The sequence below is a fragment of the Nicotiana tabacum genome, chromosome 19 (assembly GCF_000715075.1).
Source record: "Nicotiana tabacum cultivar K326 chromosome 19, ASM71507v2, whole genome shotgun sequence".
In the NCBI taxonomy this organism is placed as follows: domain Eukaryota; kingdom Viridiplantae; phylum Streptophyta; class Magnoliopsida; order Solanales; family Solanaceae; genus Nicotiana; species Nicotiana tabacum.
Genome location: NC_134098.1, coordinates 85,929,332 through 85,956,368, shown reverse-complemented (window position 1 = coordinate 85,956,368; position 27,037 = coordinate 85,929,332). Strand labels below are relative to the sequence as shown.

The following is a 27,037-nucleotide window of genomic DNA, read 5'->3' as shown; positions in this document are numbered from 1 at the left end:
TCAAATGCCTTAGCATGGAGTAAATGGTAGTAATAAGTTGTTGTTCGGAGGTCCGAACAAGACTTGTTCTCGATGCAAGTTTTGTTTGAAACTCGTGGGGGGCCCGGTATGATCGGAAGCTTTCCCCGATGTGCTTGTTTAGATGTTTTTAAACTAAAATTTTGTCGAAGGTAACCTTTACACCGATTTGAGATTTTGAAGGCCTCATATTTTGATTACGAATTTCGGACGTCTCCTGCCCGTTTTTAGGGTGGCCAGAGATTTGCTACAAATGGGAAGTATTTTAAAGGAGAATTCCACCATTTAGTCAAATGCCAACCATTCTCAGAGCACACATTTTAACAAAACTTTCATTGTGTACAACGCATTATCAAGATCATTTAACATGGTATTCCCAGAACATCTTACTACGCTCTTGGAAGGCGGGCAACACTACATTGCACATGACAATTTGGTTACTAATTTCTTAATATGTTGATCTTGGACTACGATTTGTACTTAGCCAGTCCTATTCTACATGCATGATTGCCGATTTGGCTTTAAGGTGTTTATGTTGGGCTGCATAAGTCAAAGCATTTTTATTGTAGTGGGACGGCGGGCTTCTGCTCATCAAATATTCTTGGATGTTTTTTCCAAAATAACAACAACAACAACCTAGTATTAATCTCACTAGTAGGGTCTGGGAAGGGTAGAGTATACGCAGACCTTACCCTTATCCCGGAGGGGTAGAAAGGCTGTTTCCGTAAGACCCTCGGCTCAGAGACGAAAAATATGTAATAACAACAGAAACCAGACAAATAATATCAGCACCGTATGAGATAACAAATAAGTGAAAGGACAATAATTATCGTAATAATAAAAATTGAAAATAAAAATAATGTGATGAAACAAAAACCGCTAGCAGTCCTAGAGTAGCCGGAACAACGAGGAAAAAACGCCCAACTGCCCCCCTAACCTACAACCCTAATGCTCGACCTCCACACCTGCCTATCCAGGGCCATGTCCTCAAAAATCTGAAGATGCGCCATGTCAACTACAACTTTGTCACACGCAATATCAATCAGAGGCGGACCCAGGATTTGAGCATTACGGGAGCACTATTATATTAAGCATACCAATTACTGGCCAATGGCGGATCCATAATTTTTGTTGAGGGGTTTTCAAATATATAAAAATAAACATATCAGAAAATTAAGGGAGTCAATACATAGTATAAATACATATAATTATGATAAATTATCAGCAAAATACAAACTTTAATTTTATTAAATATTATTACTTATATACATAAATACCATATTGTTACCAAGTGGACAACAAAGTTATCCCAAGACCAAAATCCATTTGTAAGAAATGAATATTATTATACTATACACTTTATTAATAAAAACAGTTCCAATGTTCAAGTTATAATAAGATTTTAATGCTTACTACTTTGTTAATAAAAACAGTTCCAATGTTCAAGTTATAATAAGATTTTAAGGCTTACTACTTAACCTAACTACTATGGGAATAAGTATTAATTAAATTAAACAAGTTCGAAATTTCACCCTAGTCCTATAAAAGATATTCTAATTCGAAGTTCTGCTTTTATACTAATTTCCAAACACAATTTTGTTTGAAGACAAACACTTCACTGAAAGAATATTTCAAATTAACATTTGCACTCAATTTTCAAATGCCTACTAGCTACGACATTAATTTGACGTTCTCTTTTAACTTGACTCTTTGCAGAAAGCAAAAGTTCGATAGTAGATTATTTTGCTAAGTTAATATCTTCAAAATAAAAAAAAACTTACTAAGGGTATGTTTCAGCTGAAGAAGAGTCTCAAACTGAGTCACCGTCGCTGATTCGCACAGTAAGAGTTCAGCAAATGTAGAAAAAGGTTAAAACAATCAATTGAAAAAGAATATTTGTTTTTAAGCAAAAGGGGTGAGCGAGAGGTTTTTAAAAAGGTTAAAAACTTAAGTTGAGTATTGGTACAAGCATTAAAGAAATCAGAAAAGATAAAATAAAAAAAAAGTAGTAGATTAGTACTAAGTAAACAATCGTTGAATTAAAAAAGTAAAGGGAAGGAGTGAGTGAGGTGAAGGTAAGTTTCAAACTTGGGTCCATCAACTAACTAAAGTTGCTTGAGCAGGCTACAAAACCAGCACTTCTATCCGGGTTTTTTTACTTAATGGGGCAGGTATATTATTTGAGGGATCCCCAGTATATATACAAATGTGCATAAAATATTTTTTCAGTATTTTTGCCGAGGGTAACGGATTCCGGTGACCCTACCTCGAAGGTAGGTCCGCCTCTAAATATCATTACCAGTTAGTTCTACCTCCTGCATCAAAAAGCAAAATAATATATAGAAATAAGTGAAGCATTCCATCAGGTTCATCTTCTGGCACAATCTCCTTTTCCTTTCCATCGTTTTCTCCTTTGGTTTTTCTTTTAGAACACATCCTGTTTTTAACTTTGAGAGGTTGGGCATGCAATTGGTCTCAATTATATTCTAGTGTTCAACCCATAACTTTTAAAGTTAGGGGTTTCTACTTTTATAATATGATAGATATTGATAAATTAAGCCTTCAAACTCATTTTGTCTTCCGTCGGGGGTACATCCCACTAATATATTACTACAAATTAAACTATCTAACAAAACAATGATAACATCAACAACATCTGGAAAAATATAATTGCAGCATGATGAATACACGCTTAATGTTGCATATACAGATTTACTAATGTCAAGACTGTATACGTCAGACCAATATAAAATATGAGGTTCAGAATATCCCTCGATAAGCGTGCATAATTAAGTATTTAAATAAGTAATCACTCTACTGTGAGATTACTGATACCAATAACGAGTTTATAGTCAACGCAATAATTAAGGCAAATAAAACGAGATTTGAATTAAGTACTTAAGGATATCAACGAGCTAGTTTATACTAACCATGAGTTTGTATCATAAGTAGGTAAAAGAAAAGGAAATTAAGTATCTTCATATATGTTAGACGTGAAGATGCATCGTGATGATAGCGGCAAGTTCAGCACCACGTATTTCAAAGTAGCCGGGCAGCAGAGTTGTTAACTTGCTAGTATCAATGTCATACTTACAGAGATCAGATGTTTCTTTTTCCCAGTCATAGAGATCATTTTCCATGTGATAATCAGATGTCTCATTTTCCTCGTCACAAATCTTGTTTTTCCGAAGAAAGAACAAACTAGACTTGTCACCACAAACGACTGTATCCGTAATTTTATCGAATGGCAGCTGCCCGATGATACGTTTGCTTTCCGCCCATTTCAGTTTTTTGTGATCTTCTAAAACCAACACATGTAGCTCATCCTTTACAATTTCAGCAAACGAGAGTTGGCCATTCCAATCTAAGAGATTAGTACTGCTCAACTTTGGGAAGAAACCTTTAGGAAAAGTAGTATGACCGATATAGCTCTCATTCTCCATATCCAAAATATCAACTTCCATATCAACATCATCCTGGCCGCCTGCAGTTTCAACAAACCAAATGCAATAAGCAACTCCTCTTCTAAAGAAAACCTGAATTCTCTCCCTCTTCCTATTGCGGTTAGGCACCTCAACAGCTCTCCAGCAATACGTATTGCCAACAAATCCAACGCTAAGAATTTCATAACCGAGTGATTGATGATCTTCATGAACAGAGAGCAACTTGACAGCTTGGACAGAGGGAACAAAGTCCAAGGCGATGCACAAACTAGGGTTATGTGGACTGGGAATGTCAATATTTTGGTGCAATAAGGGGTGGCGTAAGCAGTATCTCACAGGAGAATCTGATGATTGTGCCAGAAATAAGCCCTGACTACTCTGGCTTATGCGGGAACAGAGACTTTCAAACATAAAATCCGAATCATTCGGCACGGAATCCCGATGGCGAATGCGAAGGTAGGTGAAATCAGGGTGTAGAAGTATGGTATTCCAAAGCTTGCGATTAACAAATTTGAACCTATGAAGATACTCAAGGGGCACATAGCTTAAGATGTGGAAGATGATTTCATCTGGAAGGCACGAGTTGGTCAAGGAATCTAATTCTGAGTACTCATTCTTCTTCATGATTTTCCCCAGGTTCGTATCCATATTTTCTAATGGCTAATTTTTCAGATGAGAGGAAGTAGAGGGATATACAAAATATTTATAATAGTTTTTTCCCAGCCCGATTCCAATTACAACTCCCAAACCAATATTGACAAGGATTCCAAATCCAACTAACACTAGGGCAAATCAAATATCAATAAGTTTTCAGGCCTTATTAACACAGTTGTTCTTGAATTAGAAGCCAAAAGTAATTAGAACCTACAAAGGAAAACGCTTAAAAGCCCATCCCTAAACAGCAATTAAGATGCCTTGCTCCTCGCGAGAGGCAATGCTCGTAGGCTATTTAGAAGTAAAATTTCCCCCTTTTTGTTTTAATAATAAGGGTGTCGGGACCACTTTGCATAGCATCTGACTATTCCATTGAATACTTGCCACACTCTGCCCACCAATGCTAAAGCATATGAAAAGAGATCAATTAGTTTGTTTATAAAATATTTTTAACCTGCCAAGTCTCAGAACTCAGAGCAATTGAATTTCATGCTTCTTAAAATTTACTTGTGTGGCAATCAAATGACGGAGATAACCAACATAAATCTGCAAATGCAGCAGATTTGCAAAATCACCCATTCAAATGACTGGTAAATAAGTATATGCTGACAGTAGTTGAAACCATAGTTAAAATAAGAAAGGTGGAAATGACGCTAACCACATTGAGTTAAAAACACATGAAGATCCTTGTTTCTTTACCATAATACCAACGATGAAAATAATTTAACAACTTATTCATTAGTTTGTGCAAGCCGGTGCCACATAAGCATGTTGCTTTGCAGGTTAAACCTTGAGGTAAATGTCACTTTCTAAAGAAAACTATATGTACAGTTTCCAGCATATCATCAGCTTTGGCTAGCTCGTTGTTTCTCCATTAAGCTCCAAGAGATTTAGATTTTCAGCTCATTCAGCTCAGCCTGCATGAAATAGCAAATGTAATTAAAAGAAGATACATTTTAAGCCCTTAAACGGTGAAAAAGAAAAGGTAGAGTAGTTGCTCTGGCAGCAGAATGTAGCCCCAACCTTCACATTTTTCGGGGAGTTGCCATAACATTAGGCATTTGGAGCATATTTGGTTGAACTTAGAAAAAATATAGAGTATTTGAAGTTGAAAGTTGAAAAAGGGCAAACTAGTGTCTCAGCTTCAAATTCTCCATTTCTAAGTTGACAATGATTTAAAGGACCAAAATGCAAAACAATAAGTAATTGATTTGAATTGAAGTTGAAAAAATGAAATAATTTTCAAGACGGAACGGTTCTTAGGAATCTTAGCCAGTAAATACAGAGAGCATTTCCAGTAAAATTACAGAATATTTTTCATCAAGGAACTGGGGCAGCAGTGTATACATTGTTTAAGTTGAAATACTATTTTCTTTCACTGGAAGGCTAATAGTTAGTTTCATCCATCTTTAACTATTTCAATAGTCTAATTCCCAGAGTATCATCCCAAAATAATAGGTCTAACACTATTCTAAATATAGATAACAATATAACATGGTGATGAACAGATAAATCAGTGAGACATATTTACAGACCAATGCAGAAAAGAGCAAAAAGAAGAACCTCTATCTACCACACAAGAACATGCAGGCAAGAAATAAACATAAAAGCATCACATTGCCAAATCAAATGCACAATCCTATAGGATAAGCAATGTAAAGACAATCAGACCTGAAACAGAAACAACAGCAACACCACTTACATCAATAGGCTGAGGAGAACAAATCCAAGAAGGAGGAGGCCAAAACAACTCAGCATAGCCATTGTAACTACTAATTGGACCAATGCTGCCATTATCCAAACTAAACACACCTATCCCGTGATTCTTCCACATTCCTCCATCATCTTCCGTGCTACAAAAAAACTGATCGGTGAACAGTATACAGTTCCCTTTACACCCACAATCAACCTCAGAAACTAATGCAGAAAACGTACAATTATCCCCCACAAACAGTATCCTATCTTCCAAATCAGTAACCTCAACCCACCTCTGCATCTCTCCATCCAGCTTATAAACTTTAAACCTAACTGTCCTTTCACTCATGTAACAATCAAATTCCTCGTAAAACTCCACATTCTCATTATATCCAAGATCATCTTCTGGACCAATACTCAAATACTTATCAACCATCAACAATTCCCCGCACGACTCCACAAGAAACTTCTTATCCCCACCAAACACAGACTGACCAACAATGGTCAATTCCGGCGCTGACCCATCACTCAACTTAACAAGCACTCCCTTCCCAGTATTATCAACAGCATAAAAGTTCCCATCTTTAAGAATAACATCATCGTACGGTAATGATGAGTCATCAACAATCGACCACTTCGTATCACCAGATCTATACATCACCAATTTCCCAGAAACATGAATTGTCAGTAACAAAAACCCATCTTCTTCCAAACGAACAGCAACTTTTTCCATGTAAAGATTCCCCGCATCCGCAATTGAATTAGCCCTAGGTCGGTACTTAATAAACTGAAGAGTATACTCCTGGCCTAATTCAAGAATTGGGTATTGCGAGGGATCCAAATTTTTAGGGAAATTGGAAGGAAGAGGTTTGAATTGGGATCTAGAAAGAGGGTTAAGCAAACGCATACGTTGAGGATTTTCCCTATCCAGTTTAAGGATCCATCCACCGTGGTTATCATCAGACGACGTCGTTTGTTTGGGGGGACTGATAAGGTAGAGGGGTGTTTTGGTAAGTTTAAAACCCCAGCTGTTTTCAGCGATGCCGTTATTAGGGAGAATGGGGAAACGAGAAGGGGTATTCGGGTAGGGTTTAGGAGGAACGGAGGAACGCCAGGAAGAGCAAACGGAACGGAAACGGAGGAAATCGATTTCGAAAGAGAGGTATTTGGAGATGAGGTCTACGAGTTCTCGAGGGAGTTGAGACCATTCAGCCATTAGAATAGTAGATTGATTGATGGATTCTTGAATGGGAGAATAGAGAGAGATTTGTACGTACTATTTAAAGTAATTTGAAGGGGATGCAAATCTGAGAAGATACCTCCTGGAAATAGCTTCTGCCATTGACACATGGACGAGATGTACAAGGTTGTTTCGGACCTTGTATGTAAACCCTTTTGGGCCAGCCACAGCAAAATTCACAAATAGCCACTTTTATGTCTGCTGTTTGCAAATAAGTCATAATTACAAAACTAATGAAACTTAATCCATTTTTATAAGAAAATAATATTTGGATAAAAATATCTCAATTTTTCATCCTTTTTACTATTTCAAATTCCAAAAACAGTGTGTTAAAATTCAAGCTTCTACAAATTATACTCCACTATAGTGTCGTGGACTTCAAACTTGCGAAACTCCAGGGGGAAAAATAGGGGAATAGATAAAGCAAGTTGTTTTAAATTGAAACTTTTACTTATCTATACAATATTATAAATTTATTTACCACTCCTTGAGAGATTATCACTTAATTACATTAGCATATATAATTTATCAATTATGTACAAAATAATCTTTCGATCAATATGAAAAGCATTGGCAAGAAGATAACCAAAGTATTGGTGAATTTGATCTGAACATTGTGTTCACAACACGAATATGTCCAGGTTCTTGGCTGCTTAGAGCAGTAATTGTAACGTCGTTAGCTTCTGGTACATTTCTCTGGGAATGTACAAGATCCCGCGGAACAATAAATCGCACACTTCAAGGATTTTTACGGAGAGACAAGTAACAAATCTAATTTGCAAGCGACCCTTAATAAACTACTCCCATGAATATTTTACCTTTTTTATTTTGGTCCAAAATAAGTGTCAATTTACGTAATCAATAAGGAACTAATTTTATTTTTTCAAATTTTGCCTTTATTTACATACGGAAAAGGGTCGGCCCTTCCCCTCAAATATCAGATTTGGTCGAAAATTACCCTTCCTCCACCTATTGGGCTAAATATAACCTTCCCTTTAAGATTTTGGCTCACAATTGCCCTTTTAGTTAACAACCCATATCAGATTAAAAATTAATATTAGTTTTATGACGTGGCATTATTCTATTGGTTGATTTAAAATCCACCCCAAATATGTCCAACCCACCCATTCTACCCGACCCATCGCACCATTACCCATTAAACTCTCTAACCCATCGATGATTTCTAAACCAAGACTCCTTCATCATAAAATACGATTGATACTCCCCCTCTCTGTAAATTATGGTTCTTTTTATTCTTCCCTCTCCCAAATTTGAAAATCAGAGTTCTTATCTCCATCTTGTTTTAACTTTAAAATGTCAGAATCTTCTTCTGCTTATTCCCGTAAAGAGAAAAAAAGGAAATTAATGAACCAAAGAAGCACAATAGAATATCTAATTTTCTCTTTTTCTCTTTACCTTTGGTTTACCCATAATTTTTTCTTTTTCTCTTTACGGGAAGAAGCAAAAGAAGATTCAGACATTTTAAAGCTAAAACAAGATGGAGTCAAAGAAGTACACCGGAAAATGAAAATAATTTAATGAACCAAAGAAGCACAATGGAAGATCTAATTTTCTCCTTTTCTCTTTACCTTTGGTCTACCCACCATTTTCTCTTTTTCTCTTTACGGGAAGAAGCAGAAAAAGATTCAGATATTTTAAAGCTAAAACAAGATGGGGAAGATTTAAGAACTCTGATTTTCAGATTTGGGAGAGGGAAGAATAAAAAAGAACCCTAATTTACAAAGAGTGGGGTATCAATCGTATTTTATGAGGAGGGGAGTCTCGGTTTAGAAATCATCAATGGGTTAGAGAGTTTAATGGGTAATGGTGTGATGGGTCGGGTAGAATGGGTGGGTTGGACATATTTGGAGTGGATTTTAAATTAACCAATAGGATAATGCCACGTCACTAAAACTAATATTAATTTTTAATCTGATATGGGATGTTAACTGAAAGGGCAGTTGTAAGCCAAAATTATAACGGAAAGATTATATTTAGCCCAATAGGTGAATGGGGGGCAATTTTAGACCAAATATGATAGTTTAGGGACAGGGCGGATCCTTTTCCGATTTACATATTCCAAATTGTCAAGGTAATAATTAATTTAGGTTAATTTAGTGAATACATCTTTTTCTCTCTACGTGTTCGTATTTCCTTAATGGGTATGCCAAAGGTAAAATGATCACTTATTGTGGACCGGAGGGAGTAAATAGTACTAATCAGAAGCAAGTAGATTTAATTAAAAATCCCGTAAAACTATTAAAAACACCATTAACCACCATTGAAAAACTTCGAAGCTTTGAATATGTAAATTGAATTTTGTAAAATTGTTATTTATTTGGATTGAGTGTTTTTGTAAATGGTTGAGAATGTTTTTTCGAGTTTCTATCTTATTTTTAAGAATTTTTGGTGAAAATTCGAAGTGGTTTTAGTTGAAATTTCATATTGAAACTCGAATAAGAAGATATAAACAAATTGTATATATTTTAAATGTTATGTGCACAAACGACATACAAAATATATACAACTAACATAATTGTATATAAGTTGTATATACATTATATGTAATTCGTGGCTTTTTTTACCAGATCTACAAAAAATATTGTATTCAAGTTGTATATAAATTGTAGATTTTGACCGAATTTATATATATTTTGTAAAAAGTTTTGGTTACCTTTTGTAAATAGGAAAACTTAGTAGGCGTTTGGACATGAATTCCAATTATTATTTTTTTTCAAATTTGGAATTTCACTAAAATTTGAATTGAAGATGAAGTTGTGTTTGGTTATAATTTTTGTAACATATTTGGATGTATTTTTTTCAACATATTTTACAACTGAAAACTAGCAACCTTCCCATTTTTAATTTTTCAAATTTGAAAATGCATTTTCAAATGAGATTGGAAAATTTGTAAGATTTTGATAATCAAACATTGTTTTAAAAAAAAAATTGAAAAAAATGAAAATTTTCTTATGTCCAAACGGGCTTTAGATAAATCGGGTAAATAAATTTAAATTTTCGTATATATATGAAAAAATTCCTTTTAAATTGAAATATCATTGTCCAAATTTTAATTCACATAAAGAATGACTAGTTTTTAATTATTTAACTAATATTGGTTATTTTTCAATTATACACCCAAAAATTGGCCAACTAGTGCTATTTTTATGGACATTTGGTCAACGGTTGGGTGATTTACGAAATCCTAGTTACTTTAATTTTATTGACATTCTTTTTCTCTGTATTTTCTTCCTGAAAGAAAAGAAAAAAAGATACATACGATATGAAATAAAAGGTTACTATAAAATATTCTTTTAAAAGCATATTACGAGCAAGATTCACACTAATGAAGTGTGACCGCCAATGTAAAACCGAGTCCTTCAGGAATTAGGCATGGGATTTAGCATAGATGTTAGTTTTATACCTCTTATTTTCTAGGTAAATTTGGCCCGACCTTTCCCTTTTCTTTATACTTCCTTTGTTTTTTTCCTTGGACTTCAGCGAAAACCTTCGGGGACCCTGTACAATTGCAAGATCGTCTCTTTTGTTGCTTAAACCCCATAAACCTGCAAAAACCATTTGCTTACCTCCTCCAAGAAACTTTCAATACTGTTATTCCCAATATTGTAAAAGTGTATATCAATGAAGAACACAGACCCTAAGAATCCCACCACTCAGAAAATTTTTGGAACAGTTATAAATGAAGATGATGCCTCCCATTTAGTCGGCGGCATAGTTGAAAAGGGTTTTTCAGAACAACCATTAAACGGGCCAACTAGTTGGACTTTTGCCCCTCGCCCCACTGTTCTTCCTTTTCCTGTGCCCCGTCACCGCTCTCACGGTCCAGTAAGCCCCTCCTCTTTGTTAATCTGTAGCTATTCTGCATCCATTTTAATTAACAAGTTTAATTTCAGCTCCCACTTTGGCAAAGATTTGATCTTTTTTGTCATTACAACAACTAAGCCTCAGTCACAAACAAGTTAGGTCGGCTTTATGAACCCTCATTGACCAATGTTTCTCCGTTTAAATTCAGCTGGCCAACATTATACAAAATAAAAATAAAAAGTACTAGAATGAAGAATCTCTACATTTTCTATTGGCATAAAAATCTCTTATAGGGCAAAAAGACACCTAGTAAGCTCTAGACCCGAAGTAAATGTACTAACAAGACTAATACTGAGAGATACAAATATGGACTAGCTAAGGAATAGTATTAGACATTGAGCGTTTTACATACTCATCTGCATTAATGGAAGTATGTGCTTTTTTTTGGCTATGAGGAAGTATATGCTTTTGTTTGGCACGTCATAGTATAAAGTAACTGCTTAGTTTAGAGAGTCATGTATAGGAGGAAGAATGAGCTTTTTGGTTATCTCAGTGTATTTAGGAACCTGACTTGTTACTTGAACTAATATGTGCATCTATCCCCATATTTGTATAGCATTGGGCACCAAAGGTTGGAGATGTTTGTGGTAACAATGATCACGATGATGAAGAGAATGAAGAGGAAGAAGAAGATTTCACTGGAATCAACCAGATTGGAAATTTTGCTAAGCCCGTGCAAAGAAAAGAGAAGAAAGGGATGGATTTTTGTAACTGGCGGGAGATAGTGGCTAGTGATAATAGTTCTGTGCCATACAAGAGGGAAGAAAGGGAGCGCAAGGTGAATTCGACATCAAAAGAGCGAAAGGCTGTTGCAGAAGCATCTCGAAACAAAAACAACTCAAATGAACGTCCACCAGATGAAAATGGAAATGGTGCTAGTTTATCTGTAGAAGATGGTACAAAATCTCAGGATGTCATCATGGAGGATGAGCATTTGGTTCAAGAGAAAGAGGAAGACATGGCCATGGATATCGAACAGGGAGGTGTGGAACAAAGTAGCCATTCTGTCTTACCACAGCAGAAATGTGGAAATGGTATCACTGAACAGGATGAAGAAATAATTGAGGATATGCATCCTACCTTACAGGTTAACGCTCAGAAATGTAGCATTTCTGCAAACAAAGCCGATGCTAGCTTTGACTCCGAGGAAGTGGAAGGAAGGCACAATGCTAGTAATCTTGAGAGTCAAATTGATGCTGAGAATCGAGCTCAATTAGCAAAAATGTCAGCTGATGAAATTGCTGAAGCACAGGCTGAATTATTGGCAAAACTAAGTCCAGCAGTTTTGGAGGCACTGAAAAGGAAAGGCCAAGAGAAGTTGAAAAGAGAAAAATCTTATAGATCCGGTTCTCATCTCAGTGGAGAAAAGGGTAGTTTGCTGGATCGGATGAAGAATGAAACCTCACAAGGCACACAGAAAAAAAATGTGGAAGATGATACTCCAAAGTTGAACGCCAGTACCAGTGTATGGGATGAATGGAGTAAACGAGTTGAGAGTGTCCGAGAATTAAGATTTTCTTTTGATGGCAATATTGTGGAGAGTGAACTTGAGGTCCCAAAGAGTGGTAAGCCTAAGTTTGTTTATACCTTCGAAGCTAATACTATTTGGTACTGCATGTTCATTCTTTGTTATTTCCTTCTAGTGTATGTCTGCATGATTCATCTAAGGAAGAAATAAATTTACCTAGCATCATAAGTGAGCACTGGAAATCACGAGTTTAGTGGCAGGCTCCTGTACTTAAGCTGGTCGAAACAGTCAAAGATGAATATGTAGATCAATCTTATGTCTAATATGAGTTACATTTATGTGGTTGGCGCAGTTGCATCAGCTAATCCTATTGAATAAGTTCCGGTTCATATGTTCATGTGTATTCCTTTTCTAATCCTAGTTTGCAGCAAGGATTAGGGTGGATGACCTCTCTGGTATATTTGAGGAAACACTTTGCGCGCACATGGATCACTTTGTCATATAACCAATAGAAACCAAGATAGGTCATTCCCAAGAGGGGTAGGAGTTCTTCAAGTCTTCATTAAGTGCAGATATGCCCGAACTATCTTCATGGTGGATACCACTTTGTTGTAGTGCTATCTTAGTATTCTTTTAGTAAAAGTCATTTCTTCGTACTACTGGGGAATATCCAACTTTCTTTTCCAGATCAATTCTGTCTGCTTTCAGTGCTCGTCAAATATTTCTTTTGCAGGAAATCTTTTCCAGTTTAACATGTCTCATCGGGGTTGATTTTATGTGGTGACTGAAGATAGACTGTCTATTCTACGTTTTGGATCGGACACACTTTAATTTCTTTAAGTACTGTAGAATTTGATGGTATCTGCATATATTTAGACTTGCCAGGTATCGACTGATGTTTTTGTTTGAGGGAGGACAGTGTTTCTCATGTCAACTGTCAAAGTTAAGAACTGACCTTGTATATTCATACCCCAACTACACACATGCATCAAGGAAAAAAATTAAAAGAACTGGTGCCTATTTCCAACCTGGTAGCTAAGAACTGGCCTTGCCTTGTTCGCAAATATTGGACCTATAGGTTTATGTACATAGTGTTTGCCTCGCAGGTGTGTCCGTTGCGCAAGATCTCTCCGAGCGTGACTATCTACGAACTGAAGGTGATCCTGGCGCGGCTGGTTACACCATAAAAGAAGCAGTCGCTCTCACAAGAAGTGCAGTTAGTATATTTAAATTTGAATATTTTGGATGTTTAATATCATTTTTTTGTGTCTGCATGTCCATGTTAGTCTAATTGCGTGTTTTAAGTTTTTGAGCTCCTTGGCTACAGGTAGCTGGACAACGAACAATTGCTTTACATCTTATTGCATCTGTGCTTGATAGAGCAATATGCAGAATTCACCAGAATCAGCTGGGGTGTATCTTAAGATCTCAGGACAGAGATGGATTTAATGACTGGGAGGCCATTTGGGCTTTCATACTAGGGCCAGAACCTGAGCTTGCTCTATCATTGAGGTAGATTTAAGTGCTTCCTCTTTGTTTGACTTGGCCGCCTCTTGCTTGTGATGTGCTAAATAATGGCCTCTGTATGAGATAGTGCCATGCTTGTTCATTTCCCTGAATTAGATCTTATGCTTTTTTTCCCAAAATAGTTCTCAAGATGTAATGCCTTTGTTTTTGGTTTGGAGACATCATTGATATTGTTGTTGTTGTTGTCCATGCATACCCAATTATTCATTTTTTTTCTCCATTTGTTGGTAATCTTCTTTGTTTTTAGCATTGCTTTCACTTGTTTCTTTTGAGCCTCCACTTGGAATGGGGAGTAGGAAGGTTGTTGTGGTGGAAGGGCAAGAACAACTTGTTTTTGAAGGAAAAAACATCATGCGAAGTGTTAATCTTTTTCCTAGGTCAAAGGCAAAAACCTTTGGGTTATTCGATTTTGTTAACTTCTCAAAATTATTTGAAAAATGGCTAAAAAAGAATATAGTGGGAAAATAGGTGGAAATTGTGAAAACTGTCGAGAACAGGGGGAAAGTTGGTAAAATCTATTAACAGTGTAAAGTTGATTGCAGAACTTGCAAGTAACAGAATTATATCCCACAGTTTCTGTTTTTGGTGTGCCTCCTTGTAGAATCTTAGAACCAAATTAGCCCTTTAAAAATCCTTTTTTCTGGATGGGCATTGTTATACATAGGCCCGTCTAAAAATGATTGGGTGGTCGGCAGGTCAGCTGATGGTAAATGCTCTACCTAGCATTCTGAGAAGTTCATGGTTCATGTTGAGATTCAATGTCGCGGACTCATGGATTTATTACTACACAAGAATCTGAGATTTACTCTACTTTACATAGTGAATTTCTTGCGTATCCACCTTGAAATAAATAAAGAGTAGAGATTTACTCTGGTCTCCTTACTGCTATGCAATCTGAACTACTCAGCTTAGTAGTTGGCTCAAAACCTTGGGTTCATAGACATAGATATGTCTATACCAGAATGATTTTGGTTTGTGTTCAAGGAAGTAAAGTTGATTGTATTTGCCTTTTTTCCACATTATAGTTGAAGGGTATGAACTAGGAATAGCTGGATGACAGCCCTTCAATCTGAAAATAATGTACTTCAGTAGTTAAATTAGGATTCCTGGAAATAGTGAACTTTGCTATGCGTGGAACAAGATCAATTTTCTTTCAGACAACAAATGTTGTATTCTTTCTTACTCAAAGGAAGTGTTCAATGAAAATGCATTTTTTACTTTTAGGATGTCTCTGGATGACAACCACAGGTCCGTAGTTCTGGCTTGTGCTAGAGCTATTCAGTGTGCTCTTTCCTTTGAGATCAATGAGGATTTTTTTGAAATCGTGGAGGTAAGACTATGAATTTTATTGCCTCTCTCTCTCTCTCTCTCTCTCTCTCTCTCTCTCTCTCTCTCTCTCTCTCTCTCTTTTGAACTATGCATTGGGAGATGGTTTATACTTAACCTCTGTGCTTTTATCAGAGGATACCGACTCTTCAGAGAGATGCACCTACTGCTCCTGTCTTTAGAAGTCGACCAGAGATCGAAGATGGTTTTCTCCATGGTGGTTTCTGGAAATACAATACTAAAACTTCCAATATACTTCCTTTTGCCCGTGATTCTCTGGAAAATGATGAAAGTGAACGCACTATTCAGGATGATGTTGTTATTGCTGGCCAAGATATAGCTGCAGGACTGATTAGGATGGGGATCCTTCAAAGGGTTCAATATCTCTTGGAGGTATGTCTGTCTGTTATAAGGAGCCATGCTTCTTTTTTATTCTAGCTTGTGATTGTGGGAACAACTTGTCCAATATATAAATCTGCCTCATAAATGCTGACTGCGCGTTGTGTACTGTAGTATGACATATTATCTTTTTTTAAATGCCAGACTGAGCCTTCAGCAGCTTTGGAAGAATGCCTAATTTCCATATTAATTGCGATAGCTAGGCATTCGCCAACATGTGCAGATGCAATTATGAAGTGTCAACGGCTGGTTCAAACGATCATCAACAGATTCACTAGTAAAGAGCAAATGGAGATTAGTATCTCAAAGATCAAGTCAGTTGCACTCCTGAGAGTAAGCATCAAGAATCCATGCTTGGAGCGTTTGTGTCTGAAATAAATCTATCCAAATTTTAAGTTGATTCCAACATTTAAATATTATTCTTTATTATGTGACAGATTTTGGCTCGTTCTGACAAAGAGAACTGCCTAGATTTTGTCAAGACTGGAATATTTCAAAAGATGATATGGCAATTGTATCGATATACCTCTTTTGACCAATGGGTAAAGTCTGGAAAAGAGGCTTGTAAACTTTCATCAGCTCTTCTGGTTGAACAGTTACGGTTGTGGAAGGTTTGTGTGCAACATGGGTATTGTGTATCATACTTTGCCGATTTATTTCCTGCCTTGTGCATTTGGTTGAATGTTCCTGCGTTTGGAAAGATGATTGAGAACAGTGTCCTCAGCGAATATGCTGCCATTGCCAAGGAAGCATACCTTGTCCTGGGTGCTTTAACTAGAAGACTGCCGATTTTTTATTCCCACATGCAACAATTGGACAGGGGTACTACAGAAGAAGCAGAAAACTGGTGTTGGGCCCATGTTGGTCCTATGATTGATTCTGCCCTAGAGTGGATCAGGTTAAAGAAGATACCTCTCCTATCTCGTCTAATTGAGTGGCAAAATGAGGAGAAATTGAATGGCGATATACAGGATTCAGCAGTTACTCCCTTGCTGTGGTTGATATCTTCAATTATGGACATGCTTTCTGCAGTGCTTGAAGCTGTAATCCCTGAAGATAATGCAGAGTTGCGCCATGGGAGTCTTCCATGGCTGCCAGATTTTGTCCCTAAGATTGGACTAGAAATTTTAAAAAATGGACTTATGAGTTTTTCAGGCTTAGTACTAGCAAGCCATGATAATTCTGCTGGCAGCGGTTCATTCCTTGAGTGTTTGTGTTATTTGAGAAAAATAAATGGACGAGAAACGTCAATAGCGTCCAGTAGTTGCCTTCAGGGATTGTTGCGAGTTGCTTGGTGTGTTGATAAGCTGATCTTACTAGCTAACAATGAGCCTCGGGATCTATTCGCCAAATATCAGAGTTTCACAAGAGAGGAAAAAACTCTTGCTGATGGGATTCTCCACTCCTCTCTGCCTGAGTTAAGAACTTTGATGACAAGTTTAGTGGAATCAAATGGTTCCAAATGGCGTCATATGAAATCAATTGAGACATTTGGTAGAGGTGGTCCGGCACCAGGAATTGGTGTAGGCTGGGGTGCCCCTGGTGGGGGTTTTTGGTCCAAACACATTTTATCAGCTCAAGTAGATGCACGATTGTTCATTTACTTGCTTGATGTTTTCCCTATCGTATCTGTCAAAGATCAGTTTACAACTGAAGGCATGAACTCTATAATACAAAAAATAAATTCTGTCATGGGAGCGTGTTTATTGCTGGGGCCAATGGATAGTTCTGCAGTAGATAAGCTGCTTGATTTCTTATTTCAAGTTCCCACTCTAAAGTACATCGATTTCAGTATACGCCAATTTCTTACTCTTAAGCAAGGTTATCAGGCTCTCGAGAGGGTGTATGAAGAAGAGGACTATTTACTGTTGAGTGATGTCTTAGCTTCTCACTTCAAGAAGAGATGGTTGTCTGCAAAACAGAAGCGTAAATCTGCTGCTGGAGATGAGCACGTATGCCGAAAGAATCCAAAAAAAGGAAGTATTTTATTGGACACCATTCCCGAGGAAATTTCTACATCAAACCTTGCCAGCCAAGAGCCTAAATGTTTGGTGGCTGAGTGGGCTCACCAACGGTTGCATCTTCCCTTGCATTGGTTTCTCAGTCCACTCTCACTGCTTTGTTCTACCAGCCATGAGACTCTCGATTTTCTTAAAGTTGCAAAAGGTGGACTCTTCTTTCTCTTAGGGATTGAACTAATGTCCACCTCCCTTCCTGCTGAGTTGCGTACATCAGTTCGAAATGTGCCTATTGTATGGAAATTGCATGCGTTGTCTGCGACTTTACTTTCTGGAATGGACATTTTTGAGGAGGAAAATAGCAGGGATCTCTACAAAGCTCTGCAAGATGTCTATGGACAGCTCCTTGATAGGGAAGAAAAAGTTGATGCAAAGAAACTGAAATTTAAGACGGACATACATGAGAACTACTCCACCTTCATTGACAATCTAGTGGAGCAGTTTGCTGCAGTTTCTTATGGTGACATGATATTTGGTCGGCAAGTTGGAGTGTATCTGCATCACTTTGTTGAAGATCCTGTAAGGCTTGCTGCATGGAATGCACTGTCTAATGCTTGTGCTCTCGAGCTTTTGCCTCCTTTGGAGAAGTGCATTGCCGCAACTTGTGGATATCTTGAACCTGTCGAGGTACTGCTTACTTAAACACTATCAGCAAATTCATTGAACACTTGCCAATCACATAACATCAAGTTGTCCTTCAGTGTAGTGAAAGCTATATAAATTCCTTTTCTGTTCTATGGATGTTTGTTAATTACACAACAAATTCCAAGTAATCTAGAGTTTTATGTTGACTATTGAGTAAAACAGGGATTCTGGAAAGGCGCCCATACAGGAAAGTTTGTTTTCTGTTTAAGGATATTAATATAATATTGTTTTGATCCAGAAACAACGAGATATCCAAAATTAGATGTAAAATACATCTCCTCTCACCATCCTAATGCAAGTTTGATATGTGTTTCTCTTAGATGGATGCTCTGAGTAACTTGCTGATGATTTCGGTGACTCACTTGTGAATGTTTACTTTGACACTGATCTAGATGTGTCATTGTCTATGTGTGCTTACAGTGTTGAGTCCTACATCGGTGGTGGGATGGGGACTTGGTCTCCTTATATGGCCTTGGACAATCCTCACCTCTTGAGCTAGCTTTTGGGGTTGAGTTAACCCCAAGGTCCATTTATCGCTTCATGTTATTTATCCCCACCATGTTGGTTGGAAGTTAGGAGGAAGAAGAAATAGTCCAGAGTTATTCGTGCTCTGCCGTGAAGGGGAATCTTGGTGCAACGGTAAGTTGTCTCCTGTGACCTATCACCTATAGGTCACGGGTTCGAGCCGTGGAATCAGCCGCTTGGGGTGCGGCGCTACTCCGGACCTTGCGTGAATGCGGGATGCTTCGTGCACCGGGCTGCCCTCTTTGGGCTCTGCCTCCCTCCTTGAACTTTATATTCTGAAACAAAAAGGAAATGGGAGAAAGAGAGACAGGGAAAAGGAAAGGGAAAGGAAAAATGGTTGTTTGGGAGGGGGGCTCTTTCTGGCCATGTGACAGTCATAAAAATAACTTGTATATTATAGATGGTTAATAACGGGCGCACAAAATTTTTAGTACTTGTGTTAGTTGTTCAGGATGTCCTCATATATAAATCCAGATAGTAATTAATCTTGTCCAGTCACAAGATACTGATGCCTAAGAACAAGGCAGGATGGCAACAAAGTGTTACAAGGTAGAAGGGAACAACAACAACAACAACAACTCACTATAATCCCACTAGTGGGGTGTGGGGAGGGTAGTGTGTACGCAGACCTTACCCCTACCCTGGGGTAGAGAGGCTGTTTCCAATAGACCCTCGGCTCCCTCCCTCCAAGATCTCCCCACCTTGCTCTTGGCGTGACTCGAACTCACAACCTCTTGGTTGGAAGTGGAGGGTGCTCACCACTAGAGCAACCCACTCTTGTCCAAGGTAGAAGGGAAGGTTATTAGAAATATACATTGTAACTATGACATTACTAAACATTGTTTGGGAAAGAGTGAATTGAGAGAGATTGATTCGTGCAGTTCAATTTTTGTAGGATTGGGCAAGTTGAGTTGAGGAAAGCTCTTACAAAATTTCTGCTCTAGACTAAGAATTAGTTAATACTTTGCTAACTTGCGGATAATTAATACTTTGATGCAGGATGACGAGAGGATGTTGGAAGCTTACTGTAAATCATGGGTTTCAGGAGCTCTAGACAAAGCAGCAAGTCGAGGATCTGCCTCGTTCACTTTGGCCTTGCACCATCTGTCATCATTTGTTTTCCAGACTTGCTCTAGGAATATGCTTCCTTTGCGAAACAAGCTTGCCAAATCTCTGCTACGAGACTACTCCCGTAAGAAGCAACATGAGGTATGCAAATTAGTGCCAATTGGTGACTTGCTAACTGCTTAGTTAAACCCTTATTGTTTTGTCAAAGGCTCGTTTTGAGGCGTGATTAGCAGGATGTGTGCTTTCAGCTGCTTACATGGCGCATTAGTGAATATGTCAAGGCTCTAAAGCGTTGCCTTAGCAAATTCCCACCAACCAACAATTTGTTTTTATTTTCATATTTATAAATAAGGTTAATTTATAAGGCTTATGTCCCCTATCTTGAAGAGGACGTTGCTAACAGATAGATAAAGCCGGTAAAAAGATGTACCACTAATCCTAAAGGGAAGAATTATGGATGCATTATATTATTAACAGGAAATTAGAAATTTAAATTAAGCAAACTTACTCACCTTCATTTAAAAACTTAAATGCATCTCTGTATCTGATTCAGAATTTTAAAATGGTTTCTGAACTCGATTGACATGGTTTATCCTCTGTATAAACTTAAATTCAGTTTTTCTAATTCCTTGGTACATATAATTGTAGCTTACTTTATAGTTATTCTTCTTGCACTATGCATTATCATTTTTTCTTCATTTTGTGGCATTATTCACTAACAATCGTACTTCAATTGAGCTTTGTGCATAAGCCTAGATAGAACTTGATGCTTTCCCGTGCTTTTTTGCCTTTAACAATGCTCCTGTTCGCTGATTTGATTTGCCTTGTAAGTTTGTTTTCATGCACATTAAAGTATAAGTGTTTATGAAATTTTACAATTCTACATCCATGCTTTCTTTCTTTCCTTGACTCAACTAGGTAACCTGATAGCTCTACTAAAGCTGGTCTTGAAGTGCATTTTCTGGTTTTATGATTCTATTCGGAGATGTTTCGTTCATACTTTTGTTTTATCCCCAATTACAGAGCCTTTTTGTTAACTTACTGGAGTACCAAAGGCCAGACACCAGATCTGAGATGCCCCAGCACAGTTGCAATGTGGTAAATAGATTACAGATTTTGAAAGAAGCTTGTGAAGGAAATTCCTCATTGTTGAGTGAGGTTGAGAAGCTCAGCTCTGTGATTATAAGGAAACAGCATGTGGGAAGCTAAAATTTTCTACATCATGGAATCTTATAACCAGTGATGTATATATGAATTTATCTTGATATATAGGAGATTAATCTCTGTACATCTTCCTTTAATTTTATTTTACCTTACAAAAGAAGGTTCTGTACATCTTCCTTTTCTCAAACTATTGTTGAAGGCGTGTTTGAGGCACATCTAAGCTTTGGTAGAAATCCAGGTTGAGCATTTCGCCTCGCTTTGAAGTGTAAGGAACCATCGTGCATCTCATCCAGTAGGTGTTGTCTACGAGAGGACAACACTAGATAGTAAATATAGTTGGCAAGATTATGAATGAATTTGTCAGTCACCAGTCACCGTGTGACCTAGTGGTCAATAAAGTGGGAGGAGAATCATGAGGTCTTTCGGGTTCAAATTTTAGTGGAGACAAAAAATATTGCCTCCCTTCCCAATTATGTAATGGTATTTGATTAGGCACAAAGTTTAAGAAAGGAAGAAAGATTTTTTAAACTTTTGGTTTAAAATGAGTTATAGATATTTGTATGATTATAAATCATTTCATTAAGGGTAAAGTGAGGTTTTAAAGTAAAATTGTTATTAAATATAGAAATGTATCATTTTTTTTGGACGGACTAAAAAGAAAAAAGTGTTCCATAAATTGAGATGCAAAGAATAGTTGATTTTTGTCCGTCTGCCTATACTTTGGTGGGTAGAATTATTTGATATTTGTATTGGTGGGAAACATCCAGCAGCTACACCTGGTGAAATAGTCAAATTGTGTGCAAGTTAATCCGGACACCATCATAAAAGAAAAAATTGAAATTGTCAGTCATATTGATTATGTATTTATTCGAATGAAATATGTCAAACCTTGTTGGTTACTATTTAAATTAACGTGATTATGGGCGCTCAATGTTATCTTCTTGATGTTCTAAGTAGATGGTACACCATAGTTCATGAGATACGTGTCTCCATCAATCCATTTCCAAGTAACGACAAACTTGATGTTTTGCATTCTTTTTCCAGTAAGATATTGCCAACTAAATGTCATTAGTTGGTACTATTTATTTTGTTGTGATTAGTGAGAAAACATGTTAAGTGAGATTTGGGTCAATTTTCTTGGGTGAGGGGTCATTGAGTTTGGCCGATATTGATCAAAATGACGTGAATGTGTAATGCACGACGATAAAGAATTTAAGTTATATATATATATATGGTACGAATGAATTCTTCACTTAGAATTTAACCGGTTGGTTTGCTTTATTTTTACACTACCAGATCAAGTTTGATATATGGTCGAGTTACATGTTTTTGCATGTTAAATCAAAAATTAAACTCAATCATTGGGAACATACACCTTGCAACAAGACTATATTCCAACTACTAGCCAGTGTAAGGTGTAATTAAGAGGGTGTTCGGATTGGCTTTTAAGCTGGTCAAATCAGCTTTTAAGTTTTTTTTTGATTTTTTAAGTGTTTACAAACTCAAAAAGTATTTAAAATAAGTTAAAAACTGCTTAAAGTAAGCCAAAAACAATAAGCTAGGCAATCTAACTTATTATTTTTTGACTTAAAAGCTATTTTGGCTGAAAAGTCACTTTGTTTTAGCCAATCCAAACGGGCTCTAATTCTATAAATAGCTGAATCACTTAGCTTGCACCACTAAATAGCAAATCTTTTAGCTTTAATTTGTCACAAGAATTGGTATATTATGGGGGAAGAAACAAATGGATCAGTAGCAAGAATCCATGAAGGAGACAAAGCTGAGTCTCAAGCTCAAGAAGATATATGGAAGTACACATTTGGTTTCACTGAAATGGCTGCAGTAAAATGTGCTATTGAGTTGGGAATACCTGATTTCTTAGAAAACCATCAAAAACCCATCACCTTAAATCAACTGTCGTCTGCACTTGGCTGCTCTTCTTCTAATTTTCTCTACCGCATCCTGAGGTTCTTGATTAACAGGGGAATATTCAAAGAGGAATCCACAGGACATGGCGAAATAGGTTATGTCCAAACACCTCTTTCTCGTTTGCTGAGGAGAGATGGAGGAAATAGTATGGCTGCTCTTGTCCTACTTGAAGCTAGCCCAGTGATGCTTGCGCCATGGCATTTTTTGAATGCCCGCGTTTTGGCAAAAGGTGAGAATAATGTTGAATTGTATGATCATTTTATCTAGAGGTGGCAAATGGATTTGGACGGGGAATCAATAAGCGGATCATGATCCAACCCGTATTATAATGAGTTGAGTTAAAATAATATCTTGCCATAACTCAACTCGCCTAATATAATCCAACCTCACATCTTTTTTATTTTGCTTTTTGGAAAGAAAAAATATATATATGAAAGCTAATGGAGTACTATATTTTTCTTAAATTGTTAGTTTAAGTTCTCTAAATTTGATTTGGTATATCTGAGTTCCCATCCTTACCCAATTAAATAAATTGTCTATTTGTGCTTGAGTTGTACTTGAACCCATTGGATTACACTGTTTGGTCTGTCTTGCTCAATGATTTGATGGGTCATTTCGAATTCAATTAGTCGATGGAGTTAAGTTAACAAACGGATTATATTAATAAAAATTGGTTGATTTTGCCACCCCCCAATTTTAATATTTTACCATTTCATCTAAAAGATGACGTTATTAAAGAAACAAATTTTTATATTACTTGTATCTCAACAGGGAATACTGCAGCATTTAGTGCAGTTCATGGAAAGGATGTATGGGAGTATGCAGAAACCAATCCAGAGCACAGCAAGCTGATCAACGACGCCATGGCGTGCCATGCACGAGTGGCAATACGTGCGATCATCGATAATTGTCCAGAAATATTCAAAGGGATAGAGACTTTAGTTGATGTTGGTGGAGGTGATGGAACAACTATTAGTCTGTTGGTGAAAACATTTCCTTGGATTAGAGGGATTAATTTTGATCTTCCTCATGTTGTCTCTGTTGCTCTGCCTTGTCATGGTGTTCGACATGTTGAGGGGAATATGTTTGATTCTATTCCCAAAGCAGATGCTGCTTTCCTCATGGTAAGTAGGGCAAATAGGGAATTTACTTTTTACTTTCATAATCGGTATACATAAATTATACACATTTACCGTCTATGATGTTGGGTTGACGGCTATTTAATTAGGTTAATTCTTTATGATTATAGTATGATATATATAGTGAGATAATTAAGCCGTATATGGATCCTATATGCTAAAATCACCATTACAGCAAGTTAAGCTACCCGTATATATATGGTTACTATTTTTAAAAGATTTACTACGTTTTTGACAAATAATTAAGTGAATGTACCTAAGTTTTCCAATTCCTTATATGCATATTTTAACGTTCTCTATTTCAATTTGTTTTCTGGATCTTCCTTGTGGTAAATATCAGTCAGTCTTGCATGATTGGAGTGACGAGAAATGTATTCAAATCTTGAAAAATTGCATAAAGATTATCCCAAAAGACACAGGAAAAGTGATAATTGTGGAGGTAGTGCTTGAGAAAGAACGAGGAGGAAATGAAAAGCTCAAAGATGTTGGTTTTATGCTGGATATGGTAATGATGGCTCACACAACAAATGGAAAAGAAAGAACTGCCAAAGAATGGGCTCATATTTTGACTGCAGCTGGATTCAATAGGCATTGTATTAAGCACATCAACGCAATTGCATCTGTTATTTTGGCTTATCCTTGAGCTGTATCAGTTCTATTACAATTTCTGTTTCAATGTTTTTCCAGTTCTTAAGCTTGTAGTTTGGTTTGTCCTTTTAATAATTGGTTTGTTTTTTCTATTTAAGCTGTATCATATATGTAAAAATACATGTGCACTCTTGCTATATTAATAGATTGAAGCAAACCTGTCTTATGACACTGTCCATAGTCACGGAGTAGCTTTTACCATATCGCTTAGACGCTTACCATATTGCACATTCAAGCTCACTTAGCATATTCTAAAGTTACCAGCTTATGATCGTTATAGAAAATTAAAGTGACTTGAATGTATAATTAATTTTATTATACTATCAGCGTATAAAAAAGCTAAATTCTAATGATTGTTTGATTGACCGCACAATTCTAAGAATAATTTGGCCATAAAACTTTTTCATAACTAATAAAATGGGTTGACACAAAAAGCACTGATTTATTTATCGTCGCATAACTAATACAATTTTGATTTTTCCTATAATTCTTTTCGCATAATTAATAAACCTTAATTCTGCTTGCGACATTAACTTTTACAAAGATAGTAGTTTGTTTTATAAACAGTATATTAATTATAATCATGAGAATTTGAGTATTATTCTATGTGCGAGAAGAGATAGAAATAAAAAGTATTTAAAGATAAATATGCTCCTAAAGTAATTTAGGATAACAACCAATGTATCATTCACTTTATAATAGTTCGTACATTCATCAGCGGTGGCTCCAAATATTATCACCAAAAATTAATATGTTACTCATTATTTTTAAATATTCTTAACAAAATTTTTATTGTCGCCACCACCACTAATCATCACATAACCTTATATTCCTATATAATTAGTTTGTAGGCCAGATTTGGCACACGCTGGATTTTGTAATGCGATGATTAGGAGCCCGTTTGGATTAGCTAGAAAAAAGTAGCTTTTAAGTACTGAAACTTGTTTTATAAACAAGCAATTATTTGTTTGGATAAAAGTGATGAAACTTTAAAAAAGTCATTGAAGTGTAACAAGTGTTGGTAAGAACTTTTTTCTGTTAAAAAGACATAAATATCCTTAAAGCTGTTAACATTATAAAGGAGCTGACTACTACAATATATTTAATTCACAATTAATGTAAATACAAATAATTTGTATTTTAATTTAATTTTAATTTAAATAATTACTTAAGATAATTTTTACAAATATAATTCTTGAACGCTCATTTTTCACCACTTTCAATCAAGTAAACTTCCATAAAAATAAAACGAGCTCATTGTCCTCTAAAAATAAGAAAAAGAAATAACACTTCTTGTTCTGAAGCATCTATCATGGAATGATAGACATTGACGTGGGGTGGGGGATGCGGCTGACTATTCAACTCAATATTATCGACACTCTCCATATAATTTTTGTTTTTTCATAAGAATACAAAACAAATTCTAATGTTTGGACACTAGGAAAAGAAGAAAAGAATATTCCACTGTAATGTGTTTAGCTTGTACAGAAGAAAAATAATTTGTTCCTTTAACTAATAAAGATTCAGAATATAAAATCAATGCATCAAATTTCCAGAACACTGATTTCTCAAATTCTATAGAAAGTTAGGTCATTATATGCATATTTCAAGAGAACGAAACAAAATAAAATTTCTCAATTGGAATGTAAAACAATAAATATTAGTGTTTTAAAAGATTCATACAACTACAAGCATCAAGCTTCACAAATTTCATTAGCAATCAAATCACGAAGACCCATCCAAACGAGATCACTTTATTTTTTCACATTTTTCGCATTTATATTGTTATTAGCTCTCAAAGATGTACCAACATCAGGATCAACAGATAGAGTATATCTCTCATTCTCAACTGCTCGGAATGCATCATCCACATTGCATTTCTTTCTAATATAGTTATGAATGGCCATAGTAGCAAGTGCGATGTCTCTTTGAGTGTTAATGTGATAGAAAGGCATGTCTCGCAAAATAGACCATCTTGCTTTCCAAACCCCAAATATGCGCTCTACAATATTTCTACAAGAAGAATGTAAATAGTTAAAATTTTCAATTCGTCCTCTTGGTTCTCGCAATTTTCTTATTACACCGGGGCGGAATTGTGCTAGGTGATATCTCATATTATCTCCTTTGTATGGAGCCATATATCCCTTCATATGCGGATATCCTGCATCAACTAGATAATACTTATTTCCAATTGGACGTGAAAAGTTGAGTTCTGGTCTACGAAGGGCCTCACCAAATATACGACT

At 36.4% G+C, this 27,037-nt stretch overlaps 3 protein-coding genes across 4 annotated transcripts; 2 read left to right on the top strand and 1 right to left on the bottom strand.

Moving 5' to 3' along the window:
- Positions 1-4,726: 4,726 nt before the first annotated feature.
- On the bottom strand, positions 4,727-7,219 carry LOC107791639 (F-box protein SKIP23). Of its 2 annotated transcripts, none has more exons than XM_075238152.1 (2): positions 5,818-7,219; positions 4,727-5,032 (listed from the first exon to the last, which is right to left on the bottom strand). In XM_075238152.1, the coding sequence occupies exons 1-2, from the start codon at positions 7,024-7,026 to the stop codon at positions 5,006-5,008; spliced, it is 1,236 nt and encodes a 411-aa protein (XP_075094253.1). In that variant the 5' UTR covers positions 7,027-7,219; the 3' UTR covers positions 4,727-5,005. The 2 variants fall into 2 exon arrangements, with proteins under 2 accessions (XP_075094253.1, XP_075094252.1); XM_075238151.1 differs by having other exon boundaries at positions 5,787-7,210.
- Positions 7,220-10,383: 3,164 nt separating this feature from the next.
- On the top strand, positions 10,384-21,232 carry LOC107819869 (transcriptional elongation regulator MINIYO). The gene is made up of 10 exons (XM_075238150.1): positions 10,384-10,896; positions 11,492-12,500; positions 13,510-13,619; positions 13,731-13,915; positions 15,155-15,260; positions 15,392-15,649; positions 15,800-15,988; positions 16,093-18,300; positions 19,843-20,052; positions 20,935-21,232. Exons 1-10 carry the CDS (start codon positions 10,693-10,695, stop codon positions 21,118-21,120), a joined length of 4,665 nt encoding a protein of 1,554 aa, XP_075094251.1. The 5' UTR covers positions 10,384-10,692; the 3' UTR covers positions 21,121-21,232.
- A 1,145-nt stretch (positions 21,233-22,377) lies between these two features.
- On the top strand, positions 22,378-24,955 carry LOC107819870 (acetylserotonin O-methyltransferase-like). Its single transcript, XM_016646042.2, has 3 exons — positions 22,378-23,233; positions 23,776-24,128; positions 24,484-24,955. Exons 1-3 carry the CDS (start codon positions 22,804-22,806, stop codon positions 24,784-24,786), a joined length of 1,086 nt encoding a protein of 361 aa, XP_016501528.1. The 5' UTR covers positions 22,378-22,803; the 3' UTR covers positions 24,787-24,955.
- The last annotated feature ends 2,082 nt before the right edge of the window (positions 24,956-27,037 follow it).